Source organism: Fonsecaea erecta (assembly GCF_001651985.1).
Source record: "Fonsecaea erecta strain CBS 125763 chromosome Unknown Scaff5, whole genome shotgun sequence".
Classification (NCBI taxonomy): domain Eukaryota; kingdom Fungi; phylum Ascomycota; class Eurotiomycetes; order Chaetothyriales; family Herpotrichiellaceae; genus Fonsecaea; species Fonsecaea erecta.
The window spans coordinates 427,139-444,045 of record NW_017387248.1 but is presented as its reverse complement, the minus strand read 5'-3'; the positions used below and the strand labels follow the sequence as shown (position 1 = coordinate 444,045).

At 52.3% G+C, this 16,907-nt stretch overlaps 4 protein-coding genes across 4 annotated transcripts; 2 read left to right on the top strand and 2 right to left on the bottom strand.

Annotated features, from left to right (window-relative positions):
* Window positions 1–188: 188 nt before the first annotated feature.
* AYL99_06229 (hypothetical protein) lies at window positions 189–1,238 on the bottom strand (the record flags this gene model as incomplete). The annotated part of the gene is made up of 2 exons (XM_018837739.1): window positions 189–936; window positions 1,159–1,238. 2 exons carry the CDS (start codon window positions 1,236–1,238, stop codon window positions 189–191), a joined length of 828 nt encoding a protein of 275 aa, XP_018692299.1.
* A 756-nt stretch (window positions 1,239–1,994) lies between these two features.
* On the bottom strand, window positions 1,995–3,874 carry AYL99_06228 (hypothetical protein; the record flags this gene model as incomplete). The annotated part of the gene is made up of 5 exons (XM_018837738.1): window positions 1,995–2,734; window positions 2,785–3,549; window positions 3,602–3,627; window positions 3,682–3,719; window positions 3,782–3,874. 5 exons carry the CDS (start codon window positions 3,872–3,874, stop codon window positions 1,995–1,997), a joined length of 1,662 nt encoding a protein of 553 aa, XP_018692298.1.
* A 4,271-nt stretch (window positions 3,875–8,145) lies between these two features.
* On the top strand, window positions 8,146–14,041 carry AYL99_06227 (1,3-beta-glucan synthase component FKS1; the record flags this gene model as incomplete). Its single annotated transcript, XM_018837737.1, has 3 exons — window positions 8,146–8,306; window positions 8,360–13,639; window positions 13,690–14,041. The coding sequence occupies 3 exons, from the start codon at window positions 8,146–8,148 to the stop codon at window positions 14,039–14,041; spliced, it is 5,793 nt and encodes a 1,930-aa protein (XP_018692297.1).
* A 636-nt stretch (window positions 14,042–14,677) lies between these two features.
* On the top strand, window positions 14,678–16,464 carry AYL99_06226 (hypothetical protein; the record flags this gene model as incomplete). The annotated part of the gene is made up of 5 exons (XM_018837736.1): window positions 14,678–14,905; window positions 14,969–15,069; window positions 15,130–15,640; window positions 15,703–16,194; window positions 16,270–16,464. 5 exons carry the CDS (start codon window positions 14,678–14,680, stop codon window positions 16,462–16,464), a joined length of 1,527 nt encoding a protein of 508 aa, XP_018692296.1.
* Window positions 16,465–16,907: the final 443 nt, after the last annotated feature.

The following is a 16,907-nucleotide window of genomic DNA, read 5'->3' as shown; positions in this document are numbered from 1 at the left end:
CCTCCAATTTCTCCGTCATATTCCCTCGATAGAGGTTACGTCCAGTTCAATCGAAGACCCTCCCTCCTCTCTCCATCCGTTCGGTCCCAAAGATTTCCGCTCAAAAGGCCAATCAATTCAATGTCGGTCAATTATCCATCCATCCGTCCATCCACCGTGCTCGGTCAACCAATCTTAAAAAACATCCCTTAGGCGTTGAAGAGGTGCCAGTCCCTGACAGCCAGGGTGCCGACGACGCGGGCGAGGACGTCGCGCGCGTGGCCGACCTCCTGGGCGATCATGGCCTCGATTGCGCCGCCGTCGGGCGTGGCGCCGGCGCGCTGGCCGGCCTCGACAAACTCCTTGACGGGCACGTTGATGCGCACGCACAGATCGGCGTTGCAGGGCTGCAGCCGCACGAGCAGCGCGAGCTGGTGTACCAGCGACGCCAGCCGGGCGGGCGAAGGTGACGAAGACGATGAAGCTGTTGTTCTGGCCCCGGCGCCTTGGCTTTGGCTTTGGCTCGAGTTCGGGTTCCGCCGCGGCGCCATCTCGTCGCTGTGGATGTTGCCCGCCAGCATGTACGCCGGGTAGCTGGCCAGGCTGGGGTCGATCATCTTCACGGGCTGCGGATTGGGCAGGGGCGCCGCCAGCGTGTCCGGCGGCGCGATCACGTCGGTGAAGTGGTATTTGGCGGCTTCGGCGTCCAGTTCTTCCTGTGGACGCTGCAATTGTGCGGCGCTACCGTTGACGATGACCTGGCTGACGGCCGTGGTGGTGGTCGTCGTCGTGGTCCCGTCCGGAGTGGTGGTGGTGGAGGTCGTGGTCGTCGGGCCCGGCGAGGGGCTGGGGGCCGTGGCGCCAGGTCGGACGTAGTCGTTGATCTCGAAGATGATGGAGGTGAGGGTCGTCGGCGAGAGGAAGACTTCTTGGTGGTCGGGGATCTGGCGGATGTCGCTGGTGAAAATGACATGTCACTTTTGTCAGCCTCAAAATCTTGCAAGGACCAGTCAGATAGGAGAGGGGTCCCCCTTGCTTGATGGAGACGACTTCCTTTCTCTCTGTATCCCTGCCTCGCAGCTTCGACGTCTGTCATTCATTCTCGCCTGCTGTTGGCCCCGCTCTCTTCAAAGCAGTCTCGATATGCCACCAGAAAAACTCTGTGAATGAAAGACTCACCTTGAATCAATCAGATCCACGGGCAATTCCACGGTGATCGCCCCTCCATAGAGCTGACGGACGCCGTACGTGGTGGCCATGGTTTTCTTTCTGTCTGTCTCTCTGTCTCTGACCTGGGCGGAGAATAGTGGATATCTTTGGTTGAGGGGCAACGGTAAAACAGTAGTGAGGGGGATTCTCGTCGACGACGCTAGACAGCAACAGAGACTCTCTGCTCTTCTCGAGTCAAGGCTGTGAAAGACGGTCGAAAGAGGTAAGGGAGCAGCAGTGAGAGAATGAATGGGACTGCTAAAGCTCGGGATATCTTGTCTCCTCACCAACAGGCAGCACAGCGAGGATTGGAGCCTGGATGGTCCTACGATGTCGCCTGAGGCATCCCTAGCCTGCCCATAATTGCAACCAGTCTGCTGCTAATCTTAGAGGTACAGTGATTCAGAGAAATACCCCTGTTGCTACTTAGAGATGTTCCAAATGCTACGAAACTTGGGGCTTGGACGTTGCTGCAGTGGTCTGACCATGTTCAGCCGATAATCATCCGGCTACAAATCAGGCTGCAAATCACGAAGGAGAATCTCGTATATCGTGCTTGCATGCCACTTCAAGATAGCGCTTTTTCAGTATGTTTTGATTGTTTTTGGGTGCTATTCGGGGGCATCCTCCCTAAACCAACTGAATGGGGTGCTCGCTAAACTCCACTGATGCCGTCAATTACATCGCCATCACCCGAAGTAGGTGGCAAGCTGTGACCATGAAGGACTCTGCAAACCCATATGAACAAGCCCGTATCGCTGGTAACCAATGTAACTACACGCCATCTTTCACTCGTCTCTTGGCTCCTACAACAAAATCATACCAGCTCCCGAAACAAATGCAATCGTGAGATAGACCACGAGCTGCAAAACACCCATGTGGCTCGGAGCGGAAAATCCAGGCATGCCGGCATTTGATGTGCTGCCGCTGCCACCAGATCCAGAGCTAGATCCAGAACTAGAGCCGGAGCTCGATCCCGAGCCAGCCGTGCCGCTGGGTGCTGAGGTGACCGTACCAGTGCCTGCATTACCAGCCTGGCTGATCAATGTCGCACAGTTTCCAGTCGGGCTGGTAGGAGATGCGGTCGTGGCTGATCCACTGAAGTCGCAGGCCGAGGCGCCGTTTCCTTGGGCGGCTTGTTGTTCGTAGTAGCTGTTGAGTGCCCAACCGAGCTGTTGCTGAGGGTTGCACATGCCGTAGGCACCATAGTCACCGGTGGTGGCGTTGGCGGCAATACCGTCACAGACACCATCGGCAAGACCGCAAACAATGCCAAACAGGTCACCAATGTCGTCGGTGGGGACGTTGTTGGGTCGACAGGTCAAAGCATTGTACATGCATTCGCAAAGTTCTTCGTTGGGTGTCGGAGGCAGGTCGGATGATGCTTGCCAATCTGCGCCAACGCTCGGGCAGGAAGCAGGAGCAGTATTGGTGGGATTGTAGTCGTTTGCGTTGACACCGGTCGGATGGATTTGCGCAATCTGGGTGGACAGCGCATTGAAGTCGCCCAGGGTGCTCACCGAGCTACCAGACACAGTGACCAGACCTACCAAGTCGTCAGTATGATGCACAGGGAAAATTAGGATCGTCCCTCACCATAATCATTTGCCTCTTGGAAATACATGTAGACAATGCCGCCCGACCAGACCTGGTTCATTTGAGGGCCAAATAAGGCCTGGACTTCGGTGAATTCACGGGGTTGAACGGTGTTGCATCCGTACTCAGCAAAGAAAACGGGTACGTTGTAGTCCTGGAATTCCTCCGTGCGTTGGTCGTAGCCAGACTCCGTGAAGCTGGAGTTTCCGCACCACGAGTAGATGTTGTAACCCCAGAAATCAATAGCGTCGGTCGGGTCTCCGCAGTCGAAGTAGTTGGCAAGATTGACACGAATGTCGGCGTCGTCATTGGTGGCATAGCCCACTCCTATGGGGCGGTAGTTTTGTCGCTTGATGTAAGCCTTCATGTCACGGACAGCAGCCTTGACAAAGGCGCTGGCATCAGTGTTGGTGTTATTGTTGGACACCTCATTGCCTGCGAAGAAACCCAGGGTATTCTTGTATTGTGACAGGTTGTCAATGACCGCGGTATAGCGAGCGTACAGATCGTCGTTCCAGGTGGGAGTGTCTCGGTTGATGGAGGTGCCAGGGGACGACAAGTCAGAAATGACATAGATACCGGCATCTGCCAGCATATTCATGCAATCATCGTGATTTTGAGTAGGGTCGACCGCGTAGACACGGATCGTGTTAGTTCCTAGTTGGAGGAGGTAGGGAATGTCTCGCTGGCATGTCGAGGCGTCGGCCAGAGGGTCAACATAGTTGTCATCACCGGTGGTGGTTGTGCCATTGCCTAGATAATCCTCTTTTCCACTTGTTAATGGCTTGTCAACGAGGAACCGAGGAGAAGAACGCACGTTGATAGGCAACGCCTTTAATATAGCTGTATGTCGTGTAAGTCAACAGTCAGTGGAGAAACATCAGCGTCCACACTCACAATTGCGTTCCGTTGGTCTGGTAGAAGAATTTGGAGCCCTAGACGCAACAAAAGGTTCAGTGCTGCTCATCCATGCAGGCGGCGGAAGAATGTATCGTACTTTAATGACAATAGGGTCTACATCTGCATATGCGGCCCGGAAGAAAAGAGTAGCACCGGCGACAGCAGCCGCAGCGGCGGAGAAACTCTTCATGGTGATGAGAATGTGCGAGAAAAGTAGTTGAACACAGACAAGCAGTCTTTCAAGAGTGTGCGCGTGTGGCTAAGAGGTGTGCAGATGATCTCAAGATACCTGATAGCAGGAATGCTGTTTCCCCAGGTGAGAAAGGAGTAACGAGCTGTCACTGCCCAGCAAGCAGGCAGGAACGAAGGACAACAATGTTATTGATGTGGAAAGAATGTCACGAAGGTGAATACAAAGGTGAAGAGCAACGAAGGTGGTAAACAAGGGGCGCAGGAGAGTAACAAAAAAAATCAAGTACAATCCAGTTCTACAGGAGGGACTGACGACGACTGCGACTCCAGATCAAGGGGGACAGATTTCAAGGGATTAGCAGTAGTCGTAGTCGCTGTCGTATCGTCCTCCCCTCATCCATGGGGTATGGTCCGCTTCGGGAGTGGGCATTTTATGGACCAGTACGAGCACCGAGGACACCACCCCCCTGGGCATCCCCATCCCTCTTCAGGCACCTCGAGGGCCATTGAACCACTGAACAGCAGTCCGAGGATTCAGTTCTCACAGGCACTGCCGTCTCGCCCATTCCCGCCTCCCACGTTCTTTTCTGGGGCACTTACGCCTAATGCGAGGGCATTCCCGTTAACAGATCAGGCCCTACTCGTGGCAGCCCATCCAGCCCAACAGAACCGTTAGGGGTACCTGAACTCGCCTGCCCGTCTAAATCATTGGTCCTCGGACTTGTTGCAGATCTGTTTTCGATAGCGTTTGCCGCCATTGCCGGCGCAACATCAAGCAGTCGACACGCGTCCCTTCTCCATCATGCCATACACAGAAGGACTGGTTCGTCGAGGCGGTGCAATGCAGGTAGGAGTAGTACCTATTCCGTATGTGATCTGTGATGATTTCCCAGTACGAGGCACCACAGCTAATTTGTTTACTGACAGCAATTTTGGCCAGGTTTCCGGATACAGAGAATGGTGAACACGAAGAGAATGAAAAGAAATACAAAGAAACAATTAAAATACTGGGTGAGCGAGCCTTCGATATTATTACGGCCATCCCCAGCTGAAAGGACTCCTCCTCCTCCTTGAAATTATCCTGCTGTACGTACTGCCAACAACATTTTCTTCACGGCTACAACCCGTCCTCTCTTTCCGTCCGGCTCCGTGCAAAGAAAGTGGTTTGCTGATTTGCCACAGGTATTTACAACAAATGGTGTGGTGCCGGGGTGGAGGAAAGTCTCTGCATGTCTCACGGCTCTTTCACCCTGGGCACTCCTCTCAAGCTCAAACAAAGTACAGATGTGTCTCGGCCTTGCAACAGAATCGAGATGATGGTGACCCTGATATGCCCACTCAGTTCTCCGCAACCTGGTTCCCATTTGCTCAGGACGAAATTGGATTTGTCGGGATCATTGACCAGATCAGGGCGTCCATTGGAGGATGGCCCCTATTTCCTCTGCGTGGCGTCCAATTGCCAGGGTTATTACAAGCCCGACAATGTTCCTTCTCCATCCAGCCCCTGGGATATGACGACTCCTGGCTCCTCATCAGTCCATGCCCGGCCTGTCCCACCTGTAATAGCAATTCGCCACTCCATGCCGGTCCAGCACCTATTGTTCCTAGCAAAGCTTGTTTCACCCAGGGGAGCCAGAGCATGACACTAAATGCCGTGTCTTTAGGTGGACAAAAGCAGGTTTTGCATGCTCGGACGGATAGGTAGACTACTCACACAGTATTTGCAGGATCTGCTGAACTTGTAAGATCATGTGTCCCAAAGAAGAGAAACTCTGTGAGTTGGCGAAAGATCGATGATAGAACCATGCTGGAACCTGGATCTTCTTGGTTTGTTTGAGAGGATTCTTGATAAGGAAATACAAAGCCTCCACCGGCGTCAATGGCTGCCGATCCGATGTCAAACAGACCCACAGAATCATTTATGATGGCTCTGTCGGCTTCACGCCACAGAAGCCCACAGTGGGATCATGGAAGCAGAAGAACAAATGCTCGAATGAACCACATTATTATACAGGGGGCATTTGTATGCAGTGCAGACTCAAGTGGGTTCATGCCTTGTAAGCTGTACTGAATACGAGGTTGTTGTGCCATGCACAAGGAATGTCAAAGGGATGCATGACAGAACAAAGGACAAACATGGATATGTTGTAGCGTGGCATTTTGTCTTGGTCAGAGTAAACTCATCCACGTGTATATCAGGTAGCCTACGGAGTATATAATACTGATAACGGCCACCTGTTAAACCATACAGAAGACAATTCCGTACTCCGAATCTAATGTAGATACCACATGCCTGGAAGTATATCCAGAGATGTGGTCACGGTGCCCGGAGTCAGTCAGGCCGTTGGGACGGAGTATACTTGACCTCGTTGGGACTTCTGTTCCTGAAGAACCAGGTACTTTTCGACCGTCCGTCGGACACCTCTTTGTCAGCCGCATGATTTGTGCATCTCTTCGCAACCCCCAATGGCTGGTTATTGCTGATGCACGGATACTGCTTATCGTCCAGGACAGTATCTGTCAGATAGGACCAGCTCGTGCAGCCGAACAACAAGAGGGCGGAGGGGCAGTACTTCCGGGGCCACAGTCCGTCCACCGCATCCGCCAGCACAAGGCCCACGGATACATGCAGCATTTTCCCGCCAGCAAAATTGTCCGAGACGCAGTTGAGATCTGCAGTGGAAAAGCCCTCACGATATGAAACACGGGTTGTGTGACCCGCGAACCGGGCAAAGTCTCCGCCAACGAAACAAAGATGAGCTTCATCCCTCTTGCCTATGTGGTAAATGATGACCGATTATCTTGGATGTGGTTCACCTGTCAAAGGGAAGAAGGCACATAAAGCAAGGCATTTAGCGTGAGGCTCGATCTTGCTGCACTCTCATGCATAGCCACCACCCCAGCAACGAATTAAGTTGAGGGTGTGCCAGAGATAGCAGTCGCGCTGCAGCAAGGCGGGAAGCGTGTCCGTAGCGCAATAAGCGATGTAGGTCAAGTGGAGACGTAGATGACGCTCTTGATGTGTCGCAATCAAGGACTGAGGAACAAATGGCAAGGACAGGAGGCATTCCTTTGTTGACCGTTAGTGTGTCTGCCGTGGCCAAAGAAGCCACTGTGATGAGGAAAAGCCGGTCGTGGAGACAAACAGAGCATCAAAAAGGTGGTGTGGCGTTGCTCATGGGCCTGGTTCAGATTTGCCCATAGCCCATTGCCCTGTGCCTAGCGTCTAGCCCACCAGCCCCCCTTGTTTGTTGATCCCTGCCACATCTGGTCGGGGTGCCTGGGCGTCTGCCACCAGTTAAGCCTCATTTGTTCTTCACCCGTTGGTTGCAGTTGGGCGACCCCCTGCCGGCCCGAAATTCACAACCTGGAGGCAACATCCACCGAACCACCCACCGACAAATCCCATGGGCCACTGGGCCACTCTAGCCTGCGCACACTCTACACACCAGCAGTCGGCCCCCCTAAATCTAAGCCCGAAACAAGCATGTCCTGAGGGACCCCCGTCTCGCCCAAGTCTCCTCCAATCCTGCTTCGCTCCCTGGCCCTGCAGTGCCCAGCTCCCTTTGTCGTCCATTTTCCCATTATTCAAACTTACCAGCCTCGCAACTTGGTCTCTCGTCGATAATTCTCCTTCGTACTGTCGTTTTTCTCCCTCGTGATCCCCCTTCACTCGCTTCTATCGCTGCGAGAAGAAGGCAGGAACAACGAGGACTGCTCATCCTCGTCCCGGGAAGGTGCAATTGTCAGCTCGGGTTCCGTAAAGACGGGCCACGCCTGTCCGCAACGCGCCTCTGCAGCTGCACATTGGCTGAGCAACCACCGCACCTCCCCCTTCGATCGTTTCACAACAACCACCGCTCAGTTCACCAACTTCCGTTCCCTCCACCTTTCACCTGCGTTTGGGACGCTTGAGCCAGCTTTCGTTCGAGGCACTGTCGTGTTGGAATTCCTCAAAAACAGACACTGGCAATTTCGACGCGCTGCTCTGCAAGAATTCCATCATTTCATCACGCCGCTTACCCCCTATCCAACATTCGCTGCTTATACTTTGTATCACGCCTAATATTACGCACACCACAAGCTACACGGGATCAACCTTTTCGCGTGTGACGCATCTTGGAAACTAAAAGAGATTGTTCATGGGAAATCTCTGAGGTGAGTGGAACAAGGCATGAACCTGCCCGTTTGCTGTGCAAACAATTGTAATTCTTTACTCTGGCTTACAGCAGGCTGACCGTGAATTTTGCCGCAGGAACTGTACCCAAAATGTCAGGCCATCCACCACCACATCAAGGTGACTATGATGATGGCTACGGCCAGCCTCATGGCAACGATGCCTATTACCAGGAGGACCAACACGGTTACCACGACCAGTATGATTATGGTCACCAGCAGCAACATGGAGGCGAAGGTTACTACGATGAATCGTAAGAAATACATATCTTGTTCCTTGGACATACACCTGATTGACACAAACCAGGGGCTACTACAATGCCGATGCATCAAACCCATACCACAACGATGGGGGCTACTACGAAGGTCACCAAGGCTATCAAGATGATTACTATGACGGCCAATACTATGATCAAGGGGCTGCTGGCCAGCAATACCATCAGGGACAGCGCCCAAGACGCCGTGGTCACGATTCTGAAGAGGATTCAGAGACGTTCAGCGATTTCACTATGAGGTCTGACATGGCTCGTGCAGCCGAGATGGACTATTATGGTAGAGGCGACGAGCGATATAATTCTGGCTACGATAACCAGGGTGGTCGCGGGTATCGACCTCCATCGTCTCAAATATCATACGGCGGCAACAGGTCTTCTGGTGCATCGACGCCCATCTATGGCATGGATTACAACAATGCTTTACCGGCCGGCCAACGATCTCGCGAACCTTACCCAGCGTGGACCTCTGATGCTCAAATCCCCCTTTCGAAAGAAGAGGTTGAAGACATATTTCTGGACTTGACGGCCAAGTTCGGCTTCCAACGAGACAGCATGCGCAACATGTACGACCACATGATGACATTGTTGGATTCACGAGCTTCCCGGATGACGCCCAATCAGGCACTGTTGTCTCTGCACGCGGATTACATTGGCGGTGACAATGCAAACTATCGTCGGTGGTATTTCGCTGCCCACCTGGATCTCGACGATGCAGTAGGCTTCGCCAACATGAAGCTCGGGAAGGCCAACCGCAGAACACGAAAAGCCCGAAAGGCTGCAGCGAAGAAAGCAAAAGAGAACCCACAGAATGAGGAGGCCACTCTGGAAGCTTTGGAAGGTGACAACTCTTTGGAAGCTGCCGAGTACCGTTGGAAGACACGCATGAACAAAATGTCGCAGCATGACCGCGCCCGGCAGATTGCTCTCTACCTTCTTTGCTGGGGTGAAGCCAATCAAGTCCGGTTTATGCCCGAGGCCCTCTGCTTCATCTTCAAGTGTGCCGACGACTATTTGCACTCTCCCGCTTGCCAGAGTCGAGTGGAGCCAGTTGAAGAGTTCACCTACCTGAACAATGTCATCACTCCTCTCTACACGTATATCCGGGACCAAGCCTACGAGATAATTGACGGAAAGTATGTTCGTCGAGAAAAAGACCACAACAAGGTCATTGGTTATGACGACATCAATCAACTCTTCTGGTATCCGGAAGGTATTGAGAGGATCGTGATGAACGATAAGTCGCGCATTGTTGATCTTCCACCTGCGGAGAGATACCTTAAGCTGGGCGAGGTGAACTGGAAGAAGGTGTTTTTCAAGACATACAAGGAAACGCGATCCTGGTTCCACTTGATTGTCAATTTCAACCGTATTTGGGTCATTCATCTCACAACTTTCTGGTTCTACACGGCTTTCAACTCCCCGACGCTGTACACTAAGAACTATCAGCAACAACTGAACAACAAGCCACACGCTGCTGCCCAGTGGTCTGCTGTCGCATTGGGTGGCACGATCGCGACTTTGATCAACATCTTGGCCACTTTGATTGAATGGTCGTACGTTCCACGGAAATGGGCAGGTGCTCAGCACTTGACCAAGCGACTCCTCTTCTTGATCGGCGTGTTCGTTCTCAACATTGCGCCCAGTGTGTACATCTTCGGCTTCACCCAGACGTCGAAGATCTCTCTGATTCTGGGCGTGGTGCAATTTCTTGTTGCTCTCGCCACGTTCTTCTTCTTCTCAATCATGCCATTGGGCGGGTTGTTTGGGAGCTACCTCACCGGAAACAGTCGCCGCTATGTTGCCAGTCAGACTTTCACGGCTTCATACCCTCGCCTTAAGGGAAACGACATGTGGATGTCTTTCGGTCTTTGGATCATGGTGTTCGCTGCCAAATTGGCCGAATCGTACTTCTTCCTGACGTTGTCCTTCAGAGACCCGATTAAGATTCTTTCCTACACCAAAATCCACCATTGTCAGGGGGACAAGATTCTTAAAGATTACCTGTGCAAGTACCAGCCTCAGATCTTGCTCGGTATCATGTTCTTCACCGATCTGATTCTCTTCTTCTTGGATACCTATTTGTGGTATATCATTTGGAACTGCGTCTTCTCGGTCGCTCGGTCGTTCTACCTAGGTGTATCCATCTGGACGCCGTGGCGAAACATTTTCTCTCGCTTGCCAAAGCGAATCTATTCCAAGGTCCTGGCTACGACTGACATGGAAATCAAGTATAAGCCCAAGGTTCTCATCTCGCAAGTTTGGAACGCCATCGTCATTTCCATGTACCGGGAGCATCTTCTGGCCATTGACCACGTTCAGAAATTGCTCTACCATCAGGTACCTTCGGAGCAGGAGGGCAAGCGCACGCTTCGCGCGCCAACCTTCTTCGTCTCTCAGGAAGATCATTCGTTCAAGACGGAATTCTTCCCATCTCAGAGCGAAGCTGAGCGTCGTATCTCGTTCTTCGCCCAGTCTCTGTCCACTCCTATCCCCGAACCGCTGCCTGTTGACAACATGCCAACCTTCACTGTCCTCATTCCTCATTACGGTGAAAAGATTCTTTTGTCTCTGCGAGAGATCATTCGGGAGGATGAGCCATATTCTCGTGTCACGCTTCTGGAGTACCTCAAACAGCTCCATCCTCACGAATGGGACTGCTTTGTCAAAGATACTAAGATTCTTGCTGATGAGACGTCTCAATACAATGGAGATTACGAGAAGCAGGAAAAAGACACAGCGAAGAGCAAGATTGATGATCTACCGTTCTACTGCATTGGTTTCAAGTCCGCGGCTCCAGAATACACCTTGCGAACCCGAATCTGGGCGTCACTCCGTTCTCAAACCCTCTATCGAACAATTAGTGGTTTCATGAACTACAGCCGAGCTATCAAACTTCTGTACCGCGTTGAAAATCCCGAAGTGGTTCAGATGTTCGGCGGTAACTCTGATAAGCTTGAACGTGAACTCGAACGCATGGCCAGACGCAAATTCAAGATTGTGGTTTCCATGCAGCGTTATGCCAAGTTCAAGAAGGAGGAACGTGAGAATACCGAGTTCTTGCTCCGTGCTTATCCTGACCTTCAGATCGCTTACTTGGATGAGGAGCCGCCGCAGAACGAAGGAGAGGAACCTCGCTTGTACTCGGCTTTGATCGATGGACACTCGGAACTTCTTGAGAACGGAATGCGTCGACCCAAATTCAGAGTCCAACTTTCCGGCAATCCCATCCTGGGAGACGGCAAGTCCGACAACCAGAATCATGCGATCATCTTCTACCGCGGTGAATACATCCAGCTTATTGATGCCAATCAAGACAACTACTTGGAAGAATGCTTGAAAATCCGAAGCGTCTTGGCCGAGTTCGAAGAAATGACGACGGATAATGTCTCGCCGTACACTCCCGGACTTCCTCCAACAAAGACCAACCCAGTCGCAATTCTCGGTGCTCGCGAGTACATTTTCTCTGAGAACATCGGTGTCCTTGGTGATGTTGCTGCTGGCAAAGAACAGACTTTCGGCACTCTCTTCGCTCGTACCCTGGCCCAAATCGGTGGAAAACTTCACTATGGTCATCCTGATTTCCTCAACGGTGTCTTCATGACAACTCGAGGTGGCGTCTCCAAGGCGCAGAAAGGACTCCACCTTAACGAAGATATCTACGCTGGAATGAACGCTCTCATCCGTGGCGGCCGCATCAAACACTGCGAATATTACCAGTGCGGAAAGGGTCGTGATCTTGGTTTTGGCTCTATTCTCAACTTCACGACCAAGATCGGTACTGGTATGGGTGAACAGATGTTGTCCCGAGAATACTACTACCTGGGTACTCAGCTGCCCTTGGATCGCTTCCTGTCTTTCTACTATGCGCATCCTGGTTTCCACATCAACAACATGTTCATCATGTTGTCTGTGCAGCTCTTCATGATCGTGCTGATCAACCTTGGTGCTTTGAGACACGAGACCATCATCTGTTTCTACAACCGAAATGTCCCACCAACGGATCCTCTCAAGCCTACCGGATGCACGAACTTGACACCTATTATGGAATGGGTGGAGCGTTGCGTTGTGTCGATCTTCATCGTCTTCTTCATCTCCTTCGTGCCCCTGGTCGTTCAGGAGTTGACGGAACGCGGGTTCTGGCGCGCTGCCACTCGTTTGGCCAAGCACTTTGCCTCTGCCTCTCCAATTTTCGAGGTGTTTGTGTGCCAAATCTATGCAAGCTCCATTCAGCAGGATCTCTCATTTGGTGGCGCGCGATACATCGGTACTGGCCGTGGTTTTGCCACAGCACGTATCCCCTTTGGAGTCCTCTACTCTCGTTTCGCTGGTCCATCGATCTACCTGGGAGCTCGATCGTTGATGATGTTGCTCTTCGGCACAATAACAGTATGGGGTGCCTGGCTTCTGTGGTTCTGGGTCTCCCTGCTCGGCTTGTGCATCTCGCCCTTCATCTTCAATCCCCATCAATTCGCTTGGAACGATTTCTTCATTGACTACCGAGACTACCTCAGGTGGCTGTCTCGTGGTAACTCGCGATCGCATGCCTCATCTTGGATCGCCTTCTGCCGGCTGTCACGTACCCGTCTCACTGGATACAAGCGCAAGGCTCTGGGCGTTCCATCGGAAAAGCTCTCTGGAGATGTCCCTCGTGCGAACTTTACCAGCGTCTTCTTCAGTGAAGTCGTCGGTCCTTTGGTGCTTGTCGCCTTTACGCTCGTCCCATATCTCTTCATCAACGCCCAGACCGGCGTGACAACCGATGTGCAGCCACCCACAAACTCTCTGGTGAGAGTGGCAATCGTTGCGTTCGCTCCGATTGCCATTAACGCAGGTGTGCTGGCCGGTCTGTTCGGCATGGCTTGCTGCATGGGTCCTGTCTTGAGCATGTGCTGCAAGAAATTCGGCTCGGTCCTTGCAGCCATCGCGCACGGAGTTGCTGTCATTATGCTCTTCGCGTTCTGGGAAGTCATGTTTTTCCTCGAGGGATGGGTGTTTGCCAAGGCACTCCTGGGCATGATCGCTGTCGTGGCTCTCCAACGATTCGTTTTCAAGTTGATTATCGCGCTCTGCTTGACGAGAGAGTTCAAACACGATACTTCCAACATTGCCTGGTGGACTGGCAAATGGTACTCTATGGGTTGGCACTCCATGTCCCAGCCTGCACGAGAATACCTTTGCAAGATCACCGAGCTGGGCTTCTTCGCGGCGGACTTCATCCTGGGCCACATCATCATGTTCATCATGTTGCCGGCTCTCTGCGTTCCTTACATCGACAAATTCCATTCGGTCATGCTCTTCTGGTTGCGGCCTAGGTATGTAACTCCTTTCCATTGCTCTGTGGGCAAGACTAACGTTTCTGCAGTCGTCAAATCAGACCTCCCATCTACTCGATCAAACAATCCCGTCTCCGTAAGAGGCGCGTCATTCGTTACGCTATTTTGTATTTCATCATGCTCATCATCTTCCTTGTGCTCATCATTGGGCCCATCATTGTCCGGAAGTACATTACTGGTCTACCAACGATCCCTCTCGACCTTGTTCAACCTACTGGACAGAACAACAACGATACCACTACGGGCGTTACCGGTTCCGCTCTAGTCAACTTTGGCCAGGGCGCCGGAACTGGTGCTGCTGCAACCGCCGCTGCTACAAGCTCCAACTCGAACGACCCCTTCTCGTTCGGTGGTGGCGGTGGACGATTTGTCCGGTGGTAAAACTGTTTCCATCCAGTCTTGCGAAGATGGTTGGTGTGTATACACATTGGTTGGTGCATACGGGGGGGACGGAACAAGTTAGACAAGATGGCCCTCTAATGAGTTTGCAATTCTTTCGTCGGCCATTGATCCGAACAAACTAATGATTGAAATGGCATAGACAAGCAGCCTTTGAAAAGGGAGCTTTCTTCAGCTGGTTTTTCGAACCTGGCAAATATGGGAAGGTGAATCGGCGTCAGGTTAAACTTTTGTTTGTTTAGATAGCACACTGTACATGACAGTTAAAACCAGAATTGCATACAATTCCAAACAATTCGATTCGACTCGACCCGGACCATCCGGTGAGCCGGCAGCCGTGCGAGCGGCGGATTCGTTGGCACATCGTGTGTGTATGTATGTACTCGGTACTCCGTACGAGGTATACATACACCTAATACATGTACCGACCAGATATGATTTGTTGGTCACCGGCGATGGCCGGAAATTTGATCTGCCCCTGATTTCACCACGTGACATGCCGCGTTGAGCCCTTTCGCGGACGGTGACATCGTCAACCCTCGCATTCTCCCGACTTTAAAGAAACGCTGTGGTCGCCGCCATTCCTGTTTCCAGTCCAGTCTCTCCCGGCCCAAAAAGATGGACTCCCACGACGCCCATGAATATGTCACGAATCTCGCCAACACGGCTGCCGAACAGTTCCAGAAAATCCCCGGGTCAGCCATCTTTCTCCGCTATGTGAAGTCCAGTTACCAGAACGACCCCATTCGGTCCGCCGTCGAGCTCTTCCTCGTGCTGTTCGCAATCCGGTATCTGCTGGCCCCCAAGTATTCGACCAAGCCGAATTATGTGAAGTTGTCTGACGAGGTGGGTGTATATTGTCAGCGCAGTTGGAGGGCGAGCCTGCGAAGCGCTGACCGCTGAAACCAGGAAATCGACGATTTAGTTGACGAATGGACGCCGGAGCCTCTGGTCGGGAAGACGACGGCCTTTGAGGATGCCGAACTGGAGAGGCGTCCCATCATCGTCGGGTGAGTCCACGCTTGGAAGATCTGCTACACAGGACGCGTATACTGAGTGCGAGGCGACAGACCGAGCGGCCCTCGATCCAAACTGACCAATGGTCGAACGGTGACAAACCTAGCCACGTACAATTTCTACAACTTTGTTTCGAACGAGAATCTCAAAGAGCGGGCCATTCAAACATTACGTACGTATGGGGTTGGTCCCTGCGGTCCGCCTGGTTTCTACGGCACCCAGGATGTGCACATGAAGATCGAAGCAGACATTGCGGCCTTCCTTGGGACGACGGCATGCATCATCTACGCTCAAGCCTTCTCCACGATCTCCAGTGTCATTCCGGCCTTCTCCAAGAGAGGGGATATCATTGTGGCCGATAAAGCGGTGAATTATGCCATCCGCAAGGGGATACAGATTTCTAGGAGTGCAGTCAGATGGTACGAACACAACGACATGGAAGATTTGCAGAGGGTACTGGCCAAGGTCACCAAAGAACAAGCCAAAAAGCCATTGACAAGACGGTTCATCATCACCGAGGGCCTATTCGAAAATGTCGGTGACATGGTTGATTTGCCAAAGATTGTGAGTTGCCAGATGAATCAAACGTGGGGAGAGCGCGGTCGGTTCTGATTGTGGTTGCACAGATTGAGCTGAAACTCAAATACAAGTTCCGATTGATCCTCGATGAGACGTGGTCATTTGGCGTCCTGGGCCGGACTGGTCGAGGCGTGACGGAACACCAACACGTTGATGCAGCAGAAGTGGATATGATCGTCGGCTCAATGGCAGGTCCTTTGTCGGCCGCAGGAGGCTTCTGCGCAGGTTCAGACGAAGTGGTGGAGCACCAGCGACTCTCCGCCGCCTCGTATACCTTCTCAGCAGCGTTGCCAGCCATGTCTGCCGTGACAGCAAGCGAGACTCTGATGATGTTGCAGACTCAGCCCGATTTGTTCATTCAATTGAAAGAGAATATCAAGGTCATGTGGCAACAGCTCGACCCGAGAAGCGACTGGGTGTACTGTACCAGCGCACCGGAGAATCCAATCATGATGCTAGTGCTAAAGCCTGAGGTGGTTTCATCGCGAAGGTTGACATTTGAGGACCAACAGCAACTGCTGCAGGATATTGTCGATGAGGTGAGCCACAATCGGATACACTCCTCGTCCCCCCCCTCCTCCCTATTCAGGGCTCGATTGACTTTTTGGATATAGTGCCTGTCACAGAACGTCCTAATCACCCGTGTCAAGACACTCCCGGCCGGGCCTTCAGGCGCGAAGACAGAGATTTTCACGCCTTCACCAGCCCTCAAGATCTGTTTAACTGTTGGCCTGACCAAGAAAGAAATTGAGAAGGCGGGCATCACGATTCGGCACGCGATCACCAAGATCCTTACGCGGAAACGGTGAATTGGCTTCTGCTTAGTCGACCGCAGGCTCGGGTTCTTCGACATCTGTACACTACCATTTTTTTGTTTTACTTGGTCCAAAATCCAGCAGAGCAGCAACTAGATTTTTGTAATAGCAGAGGAATGATGAGCGGTCTGGAGGGTTTGCTTCTGGGCCGTCCCTCCTGCCGGGGGCCAGAGCATGAAAATTCATATAGAGTGCAACTAATAATGACGAACACCATCGATCCATTCATCTATCCGTGCGCTTGTTCGTCGATGCTTTCCCTGTGATGATATTGATAGCGCAACAGCACAGGACCTAGGCATTCCTGACGACAGAAAAGATCAAATCTCTTCCTACGCGTACAGGTGGCACAGCGTAGGATGTCCAGGGAACCCCCTTGCAAGTCTCGCTTCCTAATCGCTACGACGTTACATTGACCATGTCACCAAGCGAGAAGG